The 17,500-nt window shown below is 45.0% G+C and overlaps 1 protein-coding gene across 1 annotated transcript in view; it reads right to left on the minus strand.

Annotated features, from left to right (window-relative positions):
* The window catches only part of LOC126985052 (homeobox protein orthopedia-like), an 80,261-nt gene that overhangs the window by 41,418 nt on the left and 21,343 nt on the right, over positions 1-17,500 (minus strand). Inside the window, exon 2 of the mRNA XM_050839340.1 lies at positions 12,480-15,593. Coding sequence (XP_050695297.1) covers positions 12,480-13,071 — 592 coding nt within the window. The 5' untranslated portion in view covers positions 13,072-15,593. The remainder of the gene's footprint in view (positions 1-12,479; positions 15,594-17,500) is intronic.

Below are 17,500 nucleotides of genomic sequence, written 5' to 3' on the forward strand. Positions count from 1 at the left end.
GTGGAGGGAGGAGGTAAGAGGGAGAGAAATGAAGAGGAAGAGGGAGGGAAGGGAGGGAAGTATCTAAGCATCTAAAAGAGGAAGATCGAGAGGTTCAGCATATCACAGGAGATGCTCTCTCTCTCTCTCTCTCTCTCTCTCTCTCTCTCTCTCTCTCTCTCTCTCTCTCTCTCTCTCTCTCTCTCTCTCTCTCTCTCTCTCTCTCTCTCTCTCATCAGGTCATTTTTAACGTTATTTGAGAGAGAGAGAGAGAGAGAGAGAGAGAGAGAGAGAGAGAGAGAGAGAGTGGTGAATATATTTGAGTGATGAATGAAGAATTTTTCTCCACGACTTTCTCGAGAACTATTGGAAGTGGCCATTCTCTCTCTCTCTCTCTCTCTCTCTCTCTCTCTCTCTCTCTCTCTCTCTCTCTCTCTCTCTCGCCTCCCTCGATCGATCCTCCTCATACCTCATCACTTCCCTCACTCTCTTCCTCTACTCTTGCGATTCTTAAAAGATTCCCTCCTCCTCCTCCTCCTCCTCCTCCTCCTCTCTTCTTTCTTCTTTACAACACCAGGTTCACTTCTTCTTTTTCTTCGTTTTTTCTTCGTCTTCTTCTTCTTCTTCTTTTTCCTTTTCTTTTTCTTCATCCTCTTTTTCTTCCACTTCTTTTTTTTCTTCTTCTTCTTCTTCTTCTTCTTCTTCTTCTTCTTCTTCTTCTTCTTTGTCTTCTTCTTTTTCTTCCCATTCCAGCACACCACCATCGCTTACTCCTCCAACTGTTCTTTCTTTCATTATCATCTCTTCCTTCTCTCTCCCTCTTTCTCCCTTCTTCACAACACATAGTTATTTCCTCCTCCTCCTCCTCCTCCTACTTCTCTTCCTCCTTTTTCCATCCATCACTCACCCTCTCCATCACTAACACGCCTTCTCCTCTTTCCTCCATCTCATCCTCTGCTTCCCTGTTCCTTCTACCTTCATCATATGTCCCCTTCTTACTCTTTTCCTCTTCTCCCTCCTTTTCACAACATAAGTTCCCTTCTTCTCCTATCCTATCCTACCAAAACTCGATCCATCCCTTCCCTTCCCTTCTCTCCCCTCCCCTCCCCTCCCCTCCCTTTTCTTCCTTTCCTTTCCTTTCCGCCTTTTCTCCTCTCTTCCCTTCCCTTTCCTTTCCTCCTCTTCCCTATACCCTTCCCTTCCTTTCCCTTCTCGTTCATTCCCTAGCTCTACATCCCTTCTCTTCCCCTCCCTTCATTTGCCCTCCCTCCCCTTCCTTTCCCTTCTCATCCCTTCCCCTCACCTTCCCTTCCCTTCCCTCCCCTTCCTCCTCTCCCCCCTCCCCCCGCCGCTAACTTCTCTCTTCCTTCCATCTTAGTCTAACGCACTTTAACGTGGCCTAACTCGAGCTGTTAGTGCGATGGCCTGGTTGATTGAGTTATTATGTGGAGTGAGATATAATTTCCTCATCATTACTGGAATGTTGGGTTAAGGGAGTCATATTTGCCGAGAAGTAAGGCGATTCGAACCCCACTGCATCTACTTTTACGGACATGCAGTGAAATTTGTAAGCGCTTAAACCAAGGGCCAAAGACTATACGTAAATTTCTTTGGTGTTTTTGGTATTCGTAGAGTAGCTAATAAATTTGAGGAAGCTGTGCAGGAAATCTCTTTAGCATAGGGTATCGAGTGATCTACAAAAATGAGAGATGGTATTGCATATTTCGGTTGGTATTGCACATTTTGGTTGGTATTGCATATTTCGGTTGGTATTGCATATTTCGGTTGGTATTGCACATTTTGGTTGGTATTGCACATTTCGGTTGGTGTTGCATATTTCGGTTGGTATTGCATATTTCGGTTGGTATTGCACATTTCGGTTGGTATTGCACATTTCGGTTGGTATTGCATATTTCGGTTGGTATTGCACATTTCGGTTGGTATTGCACATTTCGGTTGGTATTGCACATTTCGGTTGGTATTGCATATTTCGGTTGGTATTGCATATTTCGGTTGGTATTGCACATTTCGGTTGATTTTGCACATTTCGGTTGGTATTGCATATTTCGGTTGGTATTGCACATTTCGGTTGATTTTGCACATTTCGGTTGGTATTGCATATTTCGGTCGGCATTGCATATTTCGGTTGGTATTGCGTATTTCGGTTGGTATTGCACATTTCGGTTGGTATTGCACATTTCGGTTGGTATTGCACATTTCGGTTGGTATTGCATATTTCGGTTGGTATTGCATATTTCGGTTGGTATTGCACATTTTGGTTGGTATTGCACATTTTGGTTGGTATTGCACATTTTGGTTGGTATTGCATATTTCGGTTGGTATTGCATATTTCGGTTGGTATTGCATATTTTGGTTGGTATTGCATATTTTGGTTGGTATTGCATATTTTGGTTGGTATTGCATATTTCGGTTGGTATTGCATATTTCGGTTGGTATTGCATATTTTGGTTGGTATTGCATATTTCGGTTGGTATTGCATATTTCGGTTGGTATTGTACATTTCGGTTGGTATTGCACATTTCGGTTGGTATTGCACATTTCGGTTGGTATTGCACATTTCGGTTGGTATTGTACATTTCGGTTGGTATTGCACATTTCGGTTGGTATTGCACATTTCGGTTGGTATTGCACATTTCGGTTGGTATTGCACATTTCGGTTGGTATTGCACATTTCGGTTGGTATTGCACATTTCGGTTGGTATTGCACATTTCGGTTGGTATTGCACATTTCGGTTGGTATTGCACATTTCGGTTGGTATTGCACATTTCGGTTGGTATTGCACATTTCGGTTGGTATTGCACATTTCGGTTGGTATTGCACATTTCGGTTGGTATTGCATATTTTGGTTGGTATTGCATATTTCGGTTGGTATTGCACATTTCGGTTGGTATTGCATATTTTGGTTGGTATTGCATATTTCGGTTGGTATTGCACATTTCGGTTGGTATTGCATATTTTGGTTGGTATTGCATATTTCGGTTGATTTTGCATATTTCGGTTCGGGTGTTTATAAAGATACAACCCCAAATCGACCTCAAACAGTATAGGTAAAAGCTGCCAAGGTAAAAAGTGATGATTTCCCACGTAACTACCAGCGCTCACATACACGCACCACCATCTTATACACGTGTCTGTGCTTTTACTTAATTAGGGAAAGGTGACAGGTGAGTAATGTGATTGTTTACGTCGAATTGATGTTAGTTAATGTTTTGGCTCTTGGCAAGTTAGTTTCCAAAAGTGATTACGTGTTTTTGTAAGGAAAGGTTTATAACATAAAAGAAAATTATCGTTGATGTGGAGTGACTGTTGGCTATTTTGAGCTTTCTTTTTGTGTGTTTTATTGTAAGTTTGTGAATTCGTGTTTTTATAAGTGTGTAAATGAAGCTGCTCTCTCTCTCTCTCTCTCTCTCTCTCTCTCTCTCTCTCTTTCTCTTTCTCTTTCTCTTTCTCTTTCTCTTTCTCTTTCTCTTTCTCTCTCTCTCTCTCCCACACACACCGACGCACCAACACAAACCGCTAATTAACCATTCTCTCCACACGCCGCGCCTCTCCGTCCATTAGCGCCGATAATGGACACAAGAACACTCAGTAATAGCCGATAATGTCCCTCCGCCGCCGCCGACACCACCGCGGGCACTCCCACTTAACCGCACTCCGCCTCGCTTATCCGGACGCCATCGCATTGCCGGATAAGTGATGTTCGAGTCCTCCTTTTTATCTCCACCTTCTCACTCGCACGGCAAATCCTTAATGTGGGGAGGAGGTCGGGGGAGGATCGTAATTAGCGAGGGAGAAAGCAAAGGGAGTGTGTTGGGTATCTCCGTCGTATCAAGGTCATTATGAAGGCCTCTTAAGACCCCCCGAAGAGATGGAGGATGATAACGGGACAGCGGCGATGGCAGGGCAAGCAGAGGAGAGAGTCGTGGAGGGTGAGGCGAGCTACGGAGTGGAGTGACGAGGCGAAACACAGACAGCGACGACCCTCACCACCGCCGCCGCCGCTGCCTCCGAGAAAAAATTAAGTGGCACAAAAGAGACTTGACAGACGTAAGCTAATCTATCCATTTACTAGGCAATTGCTCTTTTGTCTTTTTTATCGATAGTCAGAAGTGAAGTTACCGCCCGATGGAGTGTGGATGTTTGATGCTCATGATGTTAGTGAGTAAAAAAATATTCTGTTTCGAGGCTATGGGTAAAAAGTATTCTGTTGCGTTGCTATGCCTAAAGAATATTCTAATATACTGCTATATGTAAAAAAGAACATTCTGAGTCGAGGCTATGCGTAAAATAAGTATTCAGATTCATTGCTACAAGTCAAGTTGCGCTGGAAACTGACTTTTCTGTGTGTGTTATGTAAATGTTATAGACCTATCATACCTTTCTCCCTCACGTAATTAATAAAGGTGCGTTCATTAATTCACGCTGATGTGAAGAAAAAAAAAGTGATGAGTGTCTTGATGTGGGTCGTAACTTTAGTCCTGTTTGACCGGGTGGAAAATAATTACCGTGTCACATATATTCTAAGGTATATGTGACACGGTAATTATTTTCCACCCGTTCAGACAGGACTAAAGTTACGACCCGCATCAACCTCGCCCAGACACCACGGGGCCACAATGCACAGGCGTTCCCTATAGTGCCTTCCAATCCCTAGTGCTTGTTGAGCGTTATGATGCACAATTCTTGAGAGAAATTTCGAAACTAAAACATCTTAGAACTTTTGTCTTTTACTGTTCTGACTTATTTACGACGCTTTCCTTGAGTATCGATAACAAATACCAAGCCGTTATTTTTCTTTCCATGTAACTCTTAACCCATTAGCAGCGACGGGCCAAATTTGTGGCTTTACCGTGAAGCAGCGACGGGCAAATTTGTGGCTTTACCGTGAAGCAGCGACGGCCAAATTTGTGGCTTTACCGTGAAGCAGCGACGGGCCAAATTTGTGGCTTTACCGTGAAGCAGCGACGGGCCAAATTTGTGGCTTTACCGTGAAGCAGCGACGGCCAAATTTGTGGCTTTACCGTGAAGCAGCGACGGCCAAATTTGTGGCTTTACCGTGAAGCAGCGACGGCCAAATTTGTGGCTTTACCGTGAAGCAGCGACGGCCAAATTTGTGGCTTTACCGTGAAGCAGCGACGGCCAAATTTGTGGCTTTACCGTGAAGCAGCGACGGCCAAATTTGTGGCTTTACCGTGAAGCAGCGACGGCCAAATTTGTGGCTTTACCGTGAAGCAGCGACGGCCAAATTTGTGGCTTTACCGTGAAGCAGCGACGGGCCAAATTTGTGGCTTTACCGTGAAGCAGCGACGGCCAAATTTGTGGCTTTACCGTGAAGCAGCGACAGCCAAATTTGTGGCTTTACCGTGAAGCAACGACGGCCAAATTTGTGGCTTTACCGTGAAGCAGGATGCCAAATTTGTGGCTTTACCGTGAAGCAGCGACGGGCCAAATTTGTGGCTTTACCGTGAAGCAGCGACGGGCCAAATTTGTGGCTTTACCGTGAAGCAGCGACGGGCTAAATGTGTGCCATTATATAAACCCCCAAAATAGATGATAGATACGAGTAAATTGATCACAAATGCATTGATATATATTATGAAATGGTTGATGATCTTTTCTCATTTTTCTCGCTTCGAGGGACCATTAAGAAACATGATCCCCGCTGCTACCGGGTTAATCTGCTTTTGTCTGCCGTAAAGAAAGCAAGTGTTCTCAGGTGACTAAATCTTCCGTGGGACACAACCGAGAACCTCACGCCTAGGAAACAAGCCGAGGGACGCCGCCGCCAGCCTCCCTTCCCTTCCCTTGCCTTCCCTGCCTCTCTCTGGTCCTTCTTCCCCGCCGCCCTCACACCCCCGCCCGCGACGCCACTCCGCCTCGACGCCACACTGGTAATTACACTGAATAAACTTATAATTAACTCAGAAACGGCTCAGTGTCATTAAGGAGCGTCTATGAAAGAGGCGAATTTGATTACCACTCGAGGTTAGCGTTACTCGGAGGCGCAAACAACATAGCAATTAATTAAGACACCAGCCAGTACAGTGAATCGAATTACACCTAATTTAAGGTAATTAAGGTAATCACGGAGCTCTCACCTGCCAATCAACGCTTACCTAGAGAGAAAAGGAGAAGAGGTATGACGATTTTATAGCTTTTTTGAGAGAGAGAGAGAGAGAGAGAGAGAGAGAGAGAGAGAGAGAGAGAGAGAGAGAGAGAGAGAGAGAGAGAGAGAGAGAGAACGAGAATGATAAGAGAAGTTAGTAAGGAAAAAATTAATATATGGAGAGATAAGAGACGAGGGAAAAAAGAAAGTGGAGGAATGGAAAGAGAAAAGGATGGAGGGAAGGAGGGTAGGAATGACAGAAGGAGGGAAGGAGAGAAGGAGGGAGGGAAGGAGGCTGCATGGGTAGGAGGGAGGGCAGGAGAAAGGAGGGGAGGGTGGGCAGAAGGGAGGGAGCGAAGGAGGGAAGGATCAAGGGAGGGAGGGAGGAAGGGAAGGAGGGAGGTTGGATGTTCTTATCTGATCTTTCCTAAATGAATCAATTAGTAAGAGATTTTGCTTCATGTCGCACGCCATCTTGTTCCCGTCTGTTCTCTCTCTCTCTCTCTCTCTCTCTCTCTCTCTCTCTCTCTCTCTCTCTCTCTCTCGAGAGAGAGAGAGAGAGAGAGAGAGAGAGAGAGAGAGAGAGAGAGAGAGAGAGAGAGAGAGAGAGAGAGAGAGAGAGATGACACACACGTAAATATACCTTTTGATTAATCTCCGATCTCGACAAATTGGCTGGACGTTTCTGTTAATTAAATAATGTAGTTTGAAAAGCGACAAAAGTGTGCGTGACACCGGCTATGAACATTTGCGATTAATTTGTGTTCATAAAAATTTCTTTCCCGGCTCAGAACTCACGAAATATTGTGATTAGTTTGTCGGCGATCAATACATTTTTTTTCTCCTCACCTCGGCGGCGGAGAGAGTGATATACTGAGGGTATAACCTTCAGAGAGTTTAGCATTATTTGCATTCAACGGCTACTACTATTTCACCACCACTACTACTACTACTACTGCTACTACTATTACTACTACTACTACTACTGCTGCTGGTATTATTACTACTACTGATAATAATAATAATAATAATAATAATAATAATAATAATAATAATAATATTACTATTATCATTTTTGTTATTGTTATTAATATTACAATATTTCATTATTATAAGTAGTAGCAACCGCAGCAGCAGCAGTCGTAGTCGTTGTAGTAGTAGTAGCAGAAGTAGTAGAAGTAGTGGTAGCAGTAGCAGTACTGATATTATTATTATTATTATTATTATTATTATTATTATTATTATTATTACTACTACTACTATTACTATTACTGAAATCACTTATTTACTATTATCATATTTATCATTTATCTATTATCCTATAAATATACTACTACTATTACTACTACTACTACACACACACACACACATTATTATTATTATTATTATTATTATCATCATCATTATTATTATCACTTTTATTATTAGTTGTTTTAGTAGTAGTAGTAGTAGTAGTAGTAGTAGTAGTAGTAATAGTAGTAGTAATATAGTAGTAGTATACTAGTAGTAGTGGGAAAAGTAGTAGTGGTAAAAGTAGTAGTAGTAGTAGTAGTAGTAGTAGTAGTAGCAGCAGCAACATTACCATTACTATCACCATCAACACCATTCCCTTATCTCTATCATTATCTGCCGTGTGCCGGGGAGACAGGCGGCGGCTCATCTGGTTATCAGCTCCGGAATTCCGCTCATTAACTCGTTCGCGTCGCTCAATAAAACACACAAAAATAATGACACACGCTGATCACTATCGCGGCCCCGCTGATGGGTCCGCCTGGAATATTAACAAAGCCATGAAGAAATAATAAGTCAATACCAAAACTAATTGTCGCGGAAGTAAAATGAAACTCACGAACCAGGAACGAAAAGAAGGCTTAAAAGGTGATACTGTGTGTGTGTGTGTGTGTGTGTGTGTGTGTGTGTGTGTGTGTGTGTGTGTGTGTGTGTGTGTGTGTGTCTTTGAGCGCATGTCACAAGGAGGGAAAGAAAATGGAATAAGGGAGATGAAGGGAAAGAAGGAGAAACAGAGGAAGGAAGGAAGCTTGAGAGATGAAGTAAAGAAGACGAAATGAGGGAGAGACGGAAAAATTGGAGATAAGGGAGAGAGGGAGAATAAGAAAGATGGAGACAGGGAGATTAACGAAGGATGAAGCGAGAGATATAAAGGAAAGATGGAAAGTATAGAAAAATGGAGATAAAGGTAAAAATGAGGGAAAGGAAAAGGGAGGAAAGAAATGACAAGAGGAAAGATGAAGATAGGGATAGAGAAAAGATGGAAAAGTGCGAAGGAGGAAGACTAAATAAAAATGGAAAGTGGGAAAGAAGATGGAAAAGATGGAAAAGAAGAAAAGAGAGAAAGGAAGGAAGATTGAAAATGAGATAAAGTGTAGAAAAATTAAACAGAGAGGGAGAAAGGAAAGAAGATGGAAACTGAGATAGAGTGTAGAAAAAGGAAACAGAGAGGGAGAAAGGAAGGAAGATTGAAACTAAGAAAGAGTGTAGAAAAAGGAAACAGAGAGGGAGAAAGGAAGGAAGATTGAAACTAAGAAAGAGTGTAGAAAAAGGAAACAGAGAGGGAGAAAGGAAGGAAGATTGAAACTGAGATAAGAGTGTAGAAAAAGGAAACAGAGAGGGAGAAAGGAAGGAAGATTGAAATTGAGACAGAGTGTAGAAAAAGGAAACAGAGAGGGAGAAAGGAAGGAAGATTGAAACTGAGATAAGAGTGTAGAAAAAGGAAATAGAGAGGGAGAGAGGAAGGAAGATTGAAATTGAGATAGAGTGTAGAAAAAGGAAACAGAGAGGGAGAAAGAGGCCGCCACTGTGGTATCATGAGCGGCGCACGGACACACACGGACACCCGACACGCAGCCTCCCTCTCTGGATGCCTCTCTCCTATACGTCTTTGGCCCTGAAACCTGACAGCCCCATCTGCTTCCTTCTCCCTACTGCACTCCTCCTACTTCCTCCTGCTTCCTTCCGCCTACACAGCTCAAGAAAACTGTCTCATTATTATTGTATATCTTTTTAGTGCTACATCTATTTCCTCTTATACATAACGAAAGACAGAAGGGAAACGTGTGAAATACTCAAGAAAACTGCCTCAGATTGTCATTCCAACTTTCGTATATTCTTTCCATATTCGAAACAAGTCTGACTAATATACTCTATTTACTTAACTTCTTAGACTAAGCGAAATGTGGATGGGAAAAACTTAATATAACCCAAGAAATGTCTGTTTAGCTATTATTCCACCTTTTTATGCTCTTTCTGTCTTTGAATTATGTAAACAAATCTGGCTGCTCCATCTAATTCCCTCCTCCTACGCAGAGCAAAATATAAAAAGGAAAAACGTGAAATGGCTGCCGAAAAGTGTCTTCTAATCATTACTATATTTCGGGTGCTCTTCATAAATTCGAACTAAGGCCTACATTCTCAGACATTTCGGTGCGTACACTCCCACACTTGATAAGGCTTCCGCAGAGGGGTTGTGTGTATTTCCATGGGTAGTTTTATGAGCCTAGTGATAGTTTGGGTTAGTTTCACAGTTCCCCATGACGGGATAGTAAGCTCCCAAACCAATACCAGAGCCTTTGAAATTTCCTTGTATAGTGTCTGGGATTTATATTTAAGCTCACAAATTTGATGAAACAGTACGGGAAAAAGTCTTGTGTATTTGGTGTGGCATCGAAGACCTCACCATTTTGGATTGTATGGGATTCTATAGTTTGGTTCGGGCTGTTACGAAGACACTGTGTTGGACTGTGAAATCGGCTCTTTGTCAAGGCTTCTGCACCACAAACGTCAAAAATAATCATGACACCTCGACTCTTCGCCTCTGTGGCCTTTGGGAGTATTTGTTGTAGGAGCCGAACGCCTTTGAGAACAAGGGGGGAAAGATATGAGGGAAGGTATAGGGCTCTTCAAGGTGGTTTTCTCTCTAATTAGTGTAGACCTCTTCGCTGTGTTCCCCATGCATCGTGTAAGCCTGTAAGGTGATACATGTCATCTAAACTGTCCTGATTTATTATTTTTTAGATATTTTTTCTATTGTTCTTTAATAAGCCACACTTTTTTTTTGGGGGGGGGTGTTATTGTTTGTTTTAGTATTTTGTTTTCTTTTAATGTGTTTTGTACCTATTTTCAAAATGTATCTCATTTTTATATCCTTAGTTATTTTCTTCTGTTCCGCAGCGTTAGTGTTGATTCTCTTTTCTCGCCTATTTGGCTGCCTTAGAATCTTGCCAATGTTCTTCACTGAGTTGCCCCAATTTTTTCGTGATTTCTAACGTAGTTTTTTTTTTCATGTTTTATAAAAATATAGATGTAATTATTGTCTTTTGTAGGTATTTGGTTATCTTTCTCTATATATGAAGTTCTATAATTATACAGTATCTTAAAAACTCTAGTTTTATTATTTTTCTCAGAGAAAAACATAAGTACTCATTTTCTTAATTTATCTGCGTCTTTTATTCATTTTCTCTCCTTTTATCTTTTGTCATTTTTATATCTGTATGAATTCTGTAGTTGAGTTTCAGTAATTATTCTACCGTTTTAATATTTTTCTTTTCTATAGTTTACGGGAAAAAAATGATTACGATATTTTTTGACTTGGGAGTAGTTAGCTCAGCATCTGCTCCTCCGGGGGCTGCTTTGTCTATCGTAGAGAAAGGATTCGTTACAGCGCGAAGCTTTTGGCTCCCCCGTGGCGTGTTACAAAGAGCTCCTCACGTTATCCAGATTTGCTTTTGTTATTGGGCGAGATTCTATTGACTTTAAGTGGATTATAAACTGTTTGAACCCTTCACTCCCACTCCCCCTCCCCCTTCTCTCTCTCTCTCTCTCTCTCTCTCTCTCTCTCTCTCTCTCTCTCTCTCTCTCTCTCTCTCTCTCTCTCTCTCTCTCTCTCTCAATATCTCTTTCTCAATCTCTCTCTTTCTTAAACTCTCTCTTAACCTCTCTTTCTTAACCTCTCTTTCTTAATCTCTCCTTTTAAGCTGTCTTTTTATGCTGCCTTTCTTATGCTCTGTCTCTCTTTCTTAATTTCTCTCTCTCTCTCAATCTCTCAGCTATAAGAGCCTTGGCGAAGAACACAAGACGTAGTTTCTTGGCCCGGCTTGAGGCGACCCCATGAACCTAAACAACGGCGCCGAGATAAGCACAAATAAGGCCGCTCTAGAGTTACCAGGATAGGCAGGTACGGCAAGGGGCGGTGATGAAAGGGAAGAACCTCACGTTAACGTCCTAACTTTCTATATATAGGCATGTTTTCTCTTCTTCGCTGATTACATTACATTAATCTGTCTTATTTGTGCTGTGTTGTTTATTATTCATATTAGGAACAGCCTCAGGGCAAGTTCTTCTTATTTTTTTCTATATAAAAGTAAGTTGTCTATAGTTCGCTTATTGCAATACATCAATCTGTTTCATTTATGCTATAGTCTACTTTTTTTCCAGTAAAGTAAGCAGCTTGAGGGCAAAAATATACTTAAACAAAAAAGCTACATTACAAAAAAGTTACATTACGTTGATTGCTGTGTTATGATCCAAGGTGTGACTATTGAAATTTACATCGTCCACTTACAGACAATCCAAGGGGTGACAGTCACAACTCAGTCAATTACTAAGACATATCTAATTAAGACGCGGCGAGGGTTTGGGGGTGACGGATGGGCGTGGTAGGCGGGGCAGCTCTCATGGGACACGGAGGAAGGCTGTGGAATGCGTGGAATGTGCATCGTAGCATTACCCAGCAAGGGAGAGGAAGGTTACGAGACACTGCCTTTTACCTGCCTGCCTGCTGGGGTGGAGGGGGGGAGGTGCGTTTGGCAGGGCACCGTCAGGGTCTTGGGCACCACCTGACGTGTGTGACAGTGGCATGAGGTGCTGCAGGTGGCATGGATAAAGGGGCACTACGAGGGGCAAGGTGGAGCAGCACTAACCTGTCCACCGTGACTGTGCGGGCCATGGCCAGGGAAGGGAAGGGACGAGTGAATGGGATGAAGTCAGTGATGGTGCAGCCGAGGGATTGAGGCACACAAACAGGCATCGTGGGGGCATGGCAAAATTTTGAGTGGTGGTGACAATAATTAGTTACTGAAGGAGGAACGTTTGCGATGACAACACTGAGCCTCCGATGGTGGAAGTGTTAAAAACATAGATAGACAGATGAGTGAGGCTGGAGTGAGGAAAAAGCGGTGCTGGGGAAGAGAGCGGTGAGAGAGGGTGCACATGAATGAACGGTGGAGAGAGTTTGTGAGGGTGAGTGAGTGAAGGTGAGTGAAGGTGAGTGAGTGAAGGTGGGTGAGTGAGTGAGGATGAGTGAAGGTGAGTGAGAGAGGGTGATAGTGAGGGTGAGGGTGAGCATGCAGGACCCACCTGGAGGCGTGGCGGTGCTCGAGTCGTCGGTGTCAGCGCCGTCCTCGCGGCCGCCGCCCACTCCGCCGCCGCCGACGCCGCCGCCCCTGCCCGGGGAGGCCGCCGCCGCCATGTTCATGTTGTTGGTGGACGTGTTGTTGTTGAGGCCGTGCAGGTGTGGCGGCGAGGGCGAGCCTTTGAGGGGCGCGCGGAGGCCCAGAATGGCATCAATGGTGTGCGTAGGGCAGGAGGAGGCGGTGATGGCGCCAGTGCCCGCCCCGCCGCCGCTGACTACCCCGGGGCCGCCGCCGCCGCCGCCTCCGCCAGCGGCCTCGTACCTCTCCAGTGCGGCCTTGGCAGCGGCCTCAGACCTCTTGAGCTCGACGGCCAGCTCGGTGGCGGGCTTGGCGGACTCCAGGGAGAACTTGGTGTCCTGCGACGGGCCCTCGGGGTAGCTGTACTTCCGCTCCGGGATGAAGGAATTCTCAAAGTCCCGGTGACTCTTGGCGTCGAAGGCGAGGCGGTGACGGGCGTCCAGGTCCAGGGCGTGGGCGTGGTGGGCGCGGGGCAGCGGGGCCGCCACCTCGCCGGGCTCCGCCGTGGTGAGGGCCATGCGGCGCGGACACTCGCTCACAGGGCACTGGGGTCAGTCTGGGCCCCGACAAGGTCACAGCAGGTCACGGCAAGACGCGGCAGGATCGGTCCGTCACACCACACTGACCCGGGCGGCCATGACACCAGGTAAAGCCCCGCCGCTACTCATGGTGGCGCCAAATGGCCGTGCCGAGACCAGCGACTTGTGTGTTACAAGTTGTTCACGCCAGACCCCTGCCCTCGCTCCGCCGCGCCCCGCCCCCACGGCGCCGCGCGGCCCGACGATTGGCCCGCTCGGGGTCTGTTATCATAAGGGCGTGGTTTATCGACTGGAGGGCGTGACGTCATCTACTCTTGACCAATCAGCGCCCAGCATGTCAAGTAATGGTTAGATGAAAGCGCTGACTCGAGCCCCAATTGAAGCGATTTGTACCGTAATGAAATTATATGTGTGTATCAAAGGAAATAAATTGATATCAACAACCCCCAGACACTAAACGGTCTTTTATCAGGAGGCCTCCGTGAAAAATTGGCCGGGAAAACAGTTGCCGGGACCAGATGTCGGGCTGGAGGGACCGAACGAAATTTTCTGCATTATGTGGCGCCGGAGAAATAATTGAGTAGTGACAACTCATTAGGTCTCGGCACAATGGTGGTGATGGAAAAGGCCCGACACAGCCGTCCGGGCCGCACCTCCTGATAGAAAGATAGCGAGACACTCAATTCGTTCCCTCTTTCTTCCGACATCACTCGTTCCCAGAATTCCTCATTTCCTTGACTTAAAGAAATAATGTTTCGCTTTACTGGAGGAGGAGCAGGAGGAGGAGGAAGAAGAAGAGGAGGAAGAGGAGGAGGAAGCGGTAGAGGAGACGGTGAAGGAGGGGCGGGGAGATGGAATGGAATTAGATCAACGCCTTTTGTGAGATGTATTCAAATTTACGAATTATGGCGAGTCAGCGAGGGTGTTACGGAGTTTAGTGGCGGATGGCGGGCGGCAGGGAAGGAGGAGGAGGAGGAAGGAGGAGGAGGAAGAAGAGGAGGAAGACGAGGAGGGAAACAGGGGGCAAGGAGAGGAGAGAAGGAAGAGCGGCGGTGTGAGGAAGGAGGAAGAGGAAGGAAGAGGCAGGAAGGAAGGAGCGAAGCAGGAGCAGCACTAGCGGCCTGGCATTATAGGTCGAGCTGGTTTTTGAGAAGATGGTGAGTGAGGAGAAGAGGGAGTCGTCTGTGTGTGTGTGTGTGTGTGTGTGTGTGTGTGTGTGTTACCCTCGCCCCTACCGATCAATATACGCACGCCATCCCGACGCTGGGGCGCTCTCAGGGGACCTACGAGAGGCTTGGGGAAGAGCAGGAGCAGGAGAAGGAGGAGGAGGCACAGGGGGCGGGGGTCTGGGGACGGGGGGCGGCGTCAGCGGGGGTCTGAACGCACGTTTGTCCCCTGTAAGCCCCCGTAACTAGGCGTCCCGCGAAGGATATCAGTGTCTGGAGGGCCGCAAGGGGGACACGCTGCTACTGGTTCCTCTGTTACTGTTCCCTCCGAGCCGCGACGACGACTACTCGAAGCAATTACCGTTTATTACTTGAGCGTTTAAAGGCGTCGATCATTGTCTTGTACCTTCATCCCTCCATCCTCCTGTATATTACTAAGCATTCAAAGGTCCCGATCGTCCCTTATCTCTACCTTCCCTCCTTCGACTTATTCTTTGGGTTTTCCATTTTGTTTCCTTCCTCACTCGTTTGTCTTTTTCCCTCCATCATTCTGTTTATTACCCGTGAATTTAAAGGCCTTACAGATCATCCTTTATTTCGTCCTTTTCTCCCTCCATTGTTTTGTTTAGGTTTTCCTCTTCCTGTTTTCTTCACTCGTCTGTCTTTGCGGGTTTAGTTCTTCAGCCACTAAGACAAGCCATTGGTCTCACTGTTTGTTAGTCTGGGCATACAAAAGGCCTGGTGATCGCTCCTTCCTTTCTTCCTTCTCTCTTGGTGCCTCTCTTTATCGACGCTTGTTCTCTGCTTGTCTCTTCCTCACTCATCTCTCTCGTTACCATTACCTCTCTTGTTACCCTCGTCTGTCTGGATACCTTTAGCGACTTCGACTACTCATTGCATTTCTATAAGCATTCAAAAAAGCCGACAATATTTACATTATCTCTTTCCATCTCTTAATTTCTTTCTCTATCTGGATGCGCCTCTGTACCGTTCTCTATTTCTATCTTTCTCTATTATTTTCAGCAACTTCGACTTCTTCTAATCGCCTCTTCAGTACATTATTTTGAGTACGCAAAGGTCGGGAAAACACCATTTAATTTTTCCCTCAGCTCTCCCTCTCCCTCGATCCTCCTGCTTATCTAGATTTATCGCGGCCAGTCTCTCTTTCTCGCCCGTCTCTCCCCTCCTTTGTTGAATTGAACCTTCCTCTCTGTCTCCCTCCAAGACGGAAATATTGATCGTGGCGGCGCTGTTCGGCGTCCACAGACTCGCCGACAAAGTTCGCGTCCCGACAGGTGAAGGAGACTTGCTTACCTTGAGCGACGCTGGGCTTGCCTGCGGGAGGAAAACGAGAAGGAAACATTAGATTACATAAGGCAAGACGAGAAAATGTAATTAATAATGGTATGTCTAAGAGGAAAATGGTAGAAGACAAACTGTATAAGAAAAAATGATGTACGAAAAGGAATAGAGAAAAGTTAATATTAAATGAGATAAAAGAAAATTAAGGAACGCAAAAAAAAAAAAAAAGAAATTAAAACAAACATGAGCAAAAGAAAAAAAAACAATAACAAGAAAATGAAGGAAAACAACAACAACAATTCATACCTCTAATGCCAAGATAAGACAAAGATGACAAAACTGAAACTTCATCTTAATTAATCACACGACAAAAAAAAATATGCAAGGAAAAAAAAGTGGGGTAAATTTAATGTGTGGAAGGAATTAACTCCCACTTACTGGAGGAGACTCGTGTTGTTGACCACCGAGACAGAAAGGGAGGGAGAGGAACGTGTTTTTGAGGGAGGCGGAGGAGGAGGGGACACGGGGAGGGGCACGGGGAGGGGCGGGGAGGGGAGTGAGGGGTCATATCCATTGAGGGAGATGGAGGGGAAATGAGGTGTGAGGCGCGGCGAAGGTCGGGGCGGCGCCAAGACAAACGGCCTGACCAAGGAACGACGAGGGAACGAAGGAAGAAGGGAAGGAGGAGCGAAGGGGAAGTTTTACGATCGGTATTCTCAGACGCTTTCGCTTCTCGCATCAACAATTTCCAGAGGCCGAAAAGGAGATGAATCGGGTTCTCATGAGTGTTTTTACAAGTTCAAAGTGCAAAAACTTCCTTAAACTACCGGGTCATAAAACTACCCACGTAAATGTACGAAAATCTTGCAAAATTCCAAAGGCCGAAAAGGAGATGAATCGGATTCTCATGAGTGTTTTTTTCAAGTTCAAAGTGCAAAAACTTCCTTAAAATACCGGGTCATAAAACTACCCACGTAAATGTACGGAAAATTTGCAATATATAAGTGTGCTGGGGCGCCGAAGTGTAAAAAGAATATGGCCCTACAGGGTCTATTAGGAAAGGTGTTGTCCGTTCAGAATAATCAGCTTCTCTTGAGTTGTTTTTGTGTTTTAAGTTTTATAAGGTAACGACGGGTTTACAAGCAGAGTTGCAAAGAACGAAAGCAGAAGAGAAAGATGCGATAGGCGAGAATATCTTGAGGAGACCTAAAAATAGCTCAGCCTCTAATTACTCCATGGAAGACAACGAAAGCAGAACAAGAAAAAAGGCCGAATGGACCGTATTTGCTATAGAGGCAGCGCCACATGTGGCCACTCAACTCCAAGTTGAAATTTCCATAGAGTTCAGGCTATAGACTAGAGTGCGTCTGAGGCTGTCTCAGGGATGCACGGCCATGATGCCGTCGTCGCCCCAAGCCGATGATTGCACACACATCACTCCTACCCGATTTCAGTTTTTCCCCATGTTAAATAGGAGAGTCCGAAAATCGGGTAATAGTAAAGTGTGTGCAGCCGTTGGCTCGGGGCGGTGGAGGAACCAAGGTCTTGTATCCTGGAGGCAGCCTCAGACGCACTCTAGTACATAGCTCGAGTTCTATGGAAAATACTGCTTTGACAGTTCACTGAGTGGCCACGTGTGGCGCTGCCTGTATAGCCAATACGGTCCATTGAAGATGAGTGCAGCATAAAATTCGTGTATAGCTATTACAGCAATGCAGCGAACTAAGGAAATTGTAAAAAAAAAAAAAAAAAAAAAAAAAAAATTACGACAAAGGAGGCTGACCAAACATGAAAAAAAAAATTAAACAAACAAAAGCAGGACGCTGAACCTAATAAAAAAAAAGTTCAGAAGCAGAAGCCAAAAGAGAGGTGATCCGAAAGGTGTCTTGATGCTCCATTCTTAAAGCTGTTTAACTCATAGGAAGGAACAAATAAAACAA

The sequence above is a fragment of the Eriocheir sinensis genome, chromosome 5 (genome assembly GCF_024679095.1).
Source record: "Eriocheir sinensis breed Jianghai 21 chromosome 5, ASM2467909v1, whole genome shotgun sequence".
Taxonomy (NCBI): Eukaryota; Metazoa; Arthropoda; class Malacostraca; order Decapoda; family Varunidae; genus Eriocheir; species Eriocheir sinensis.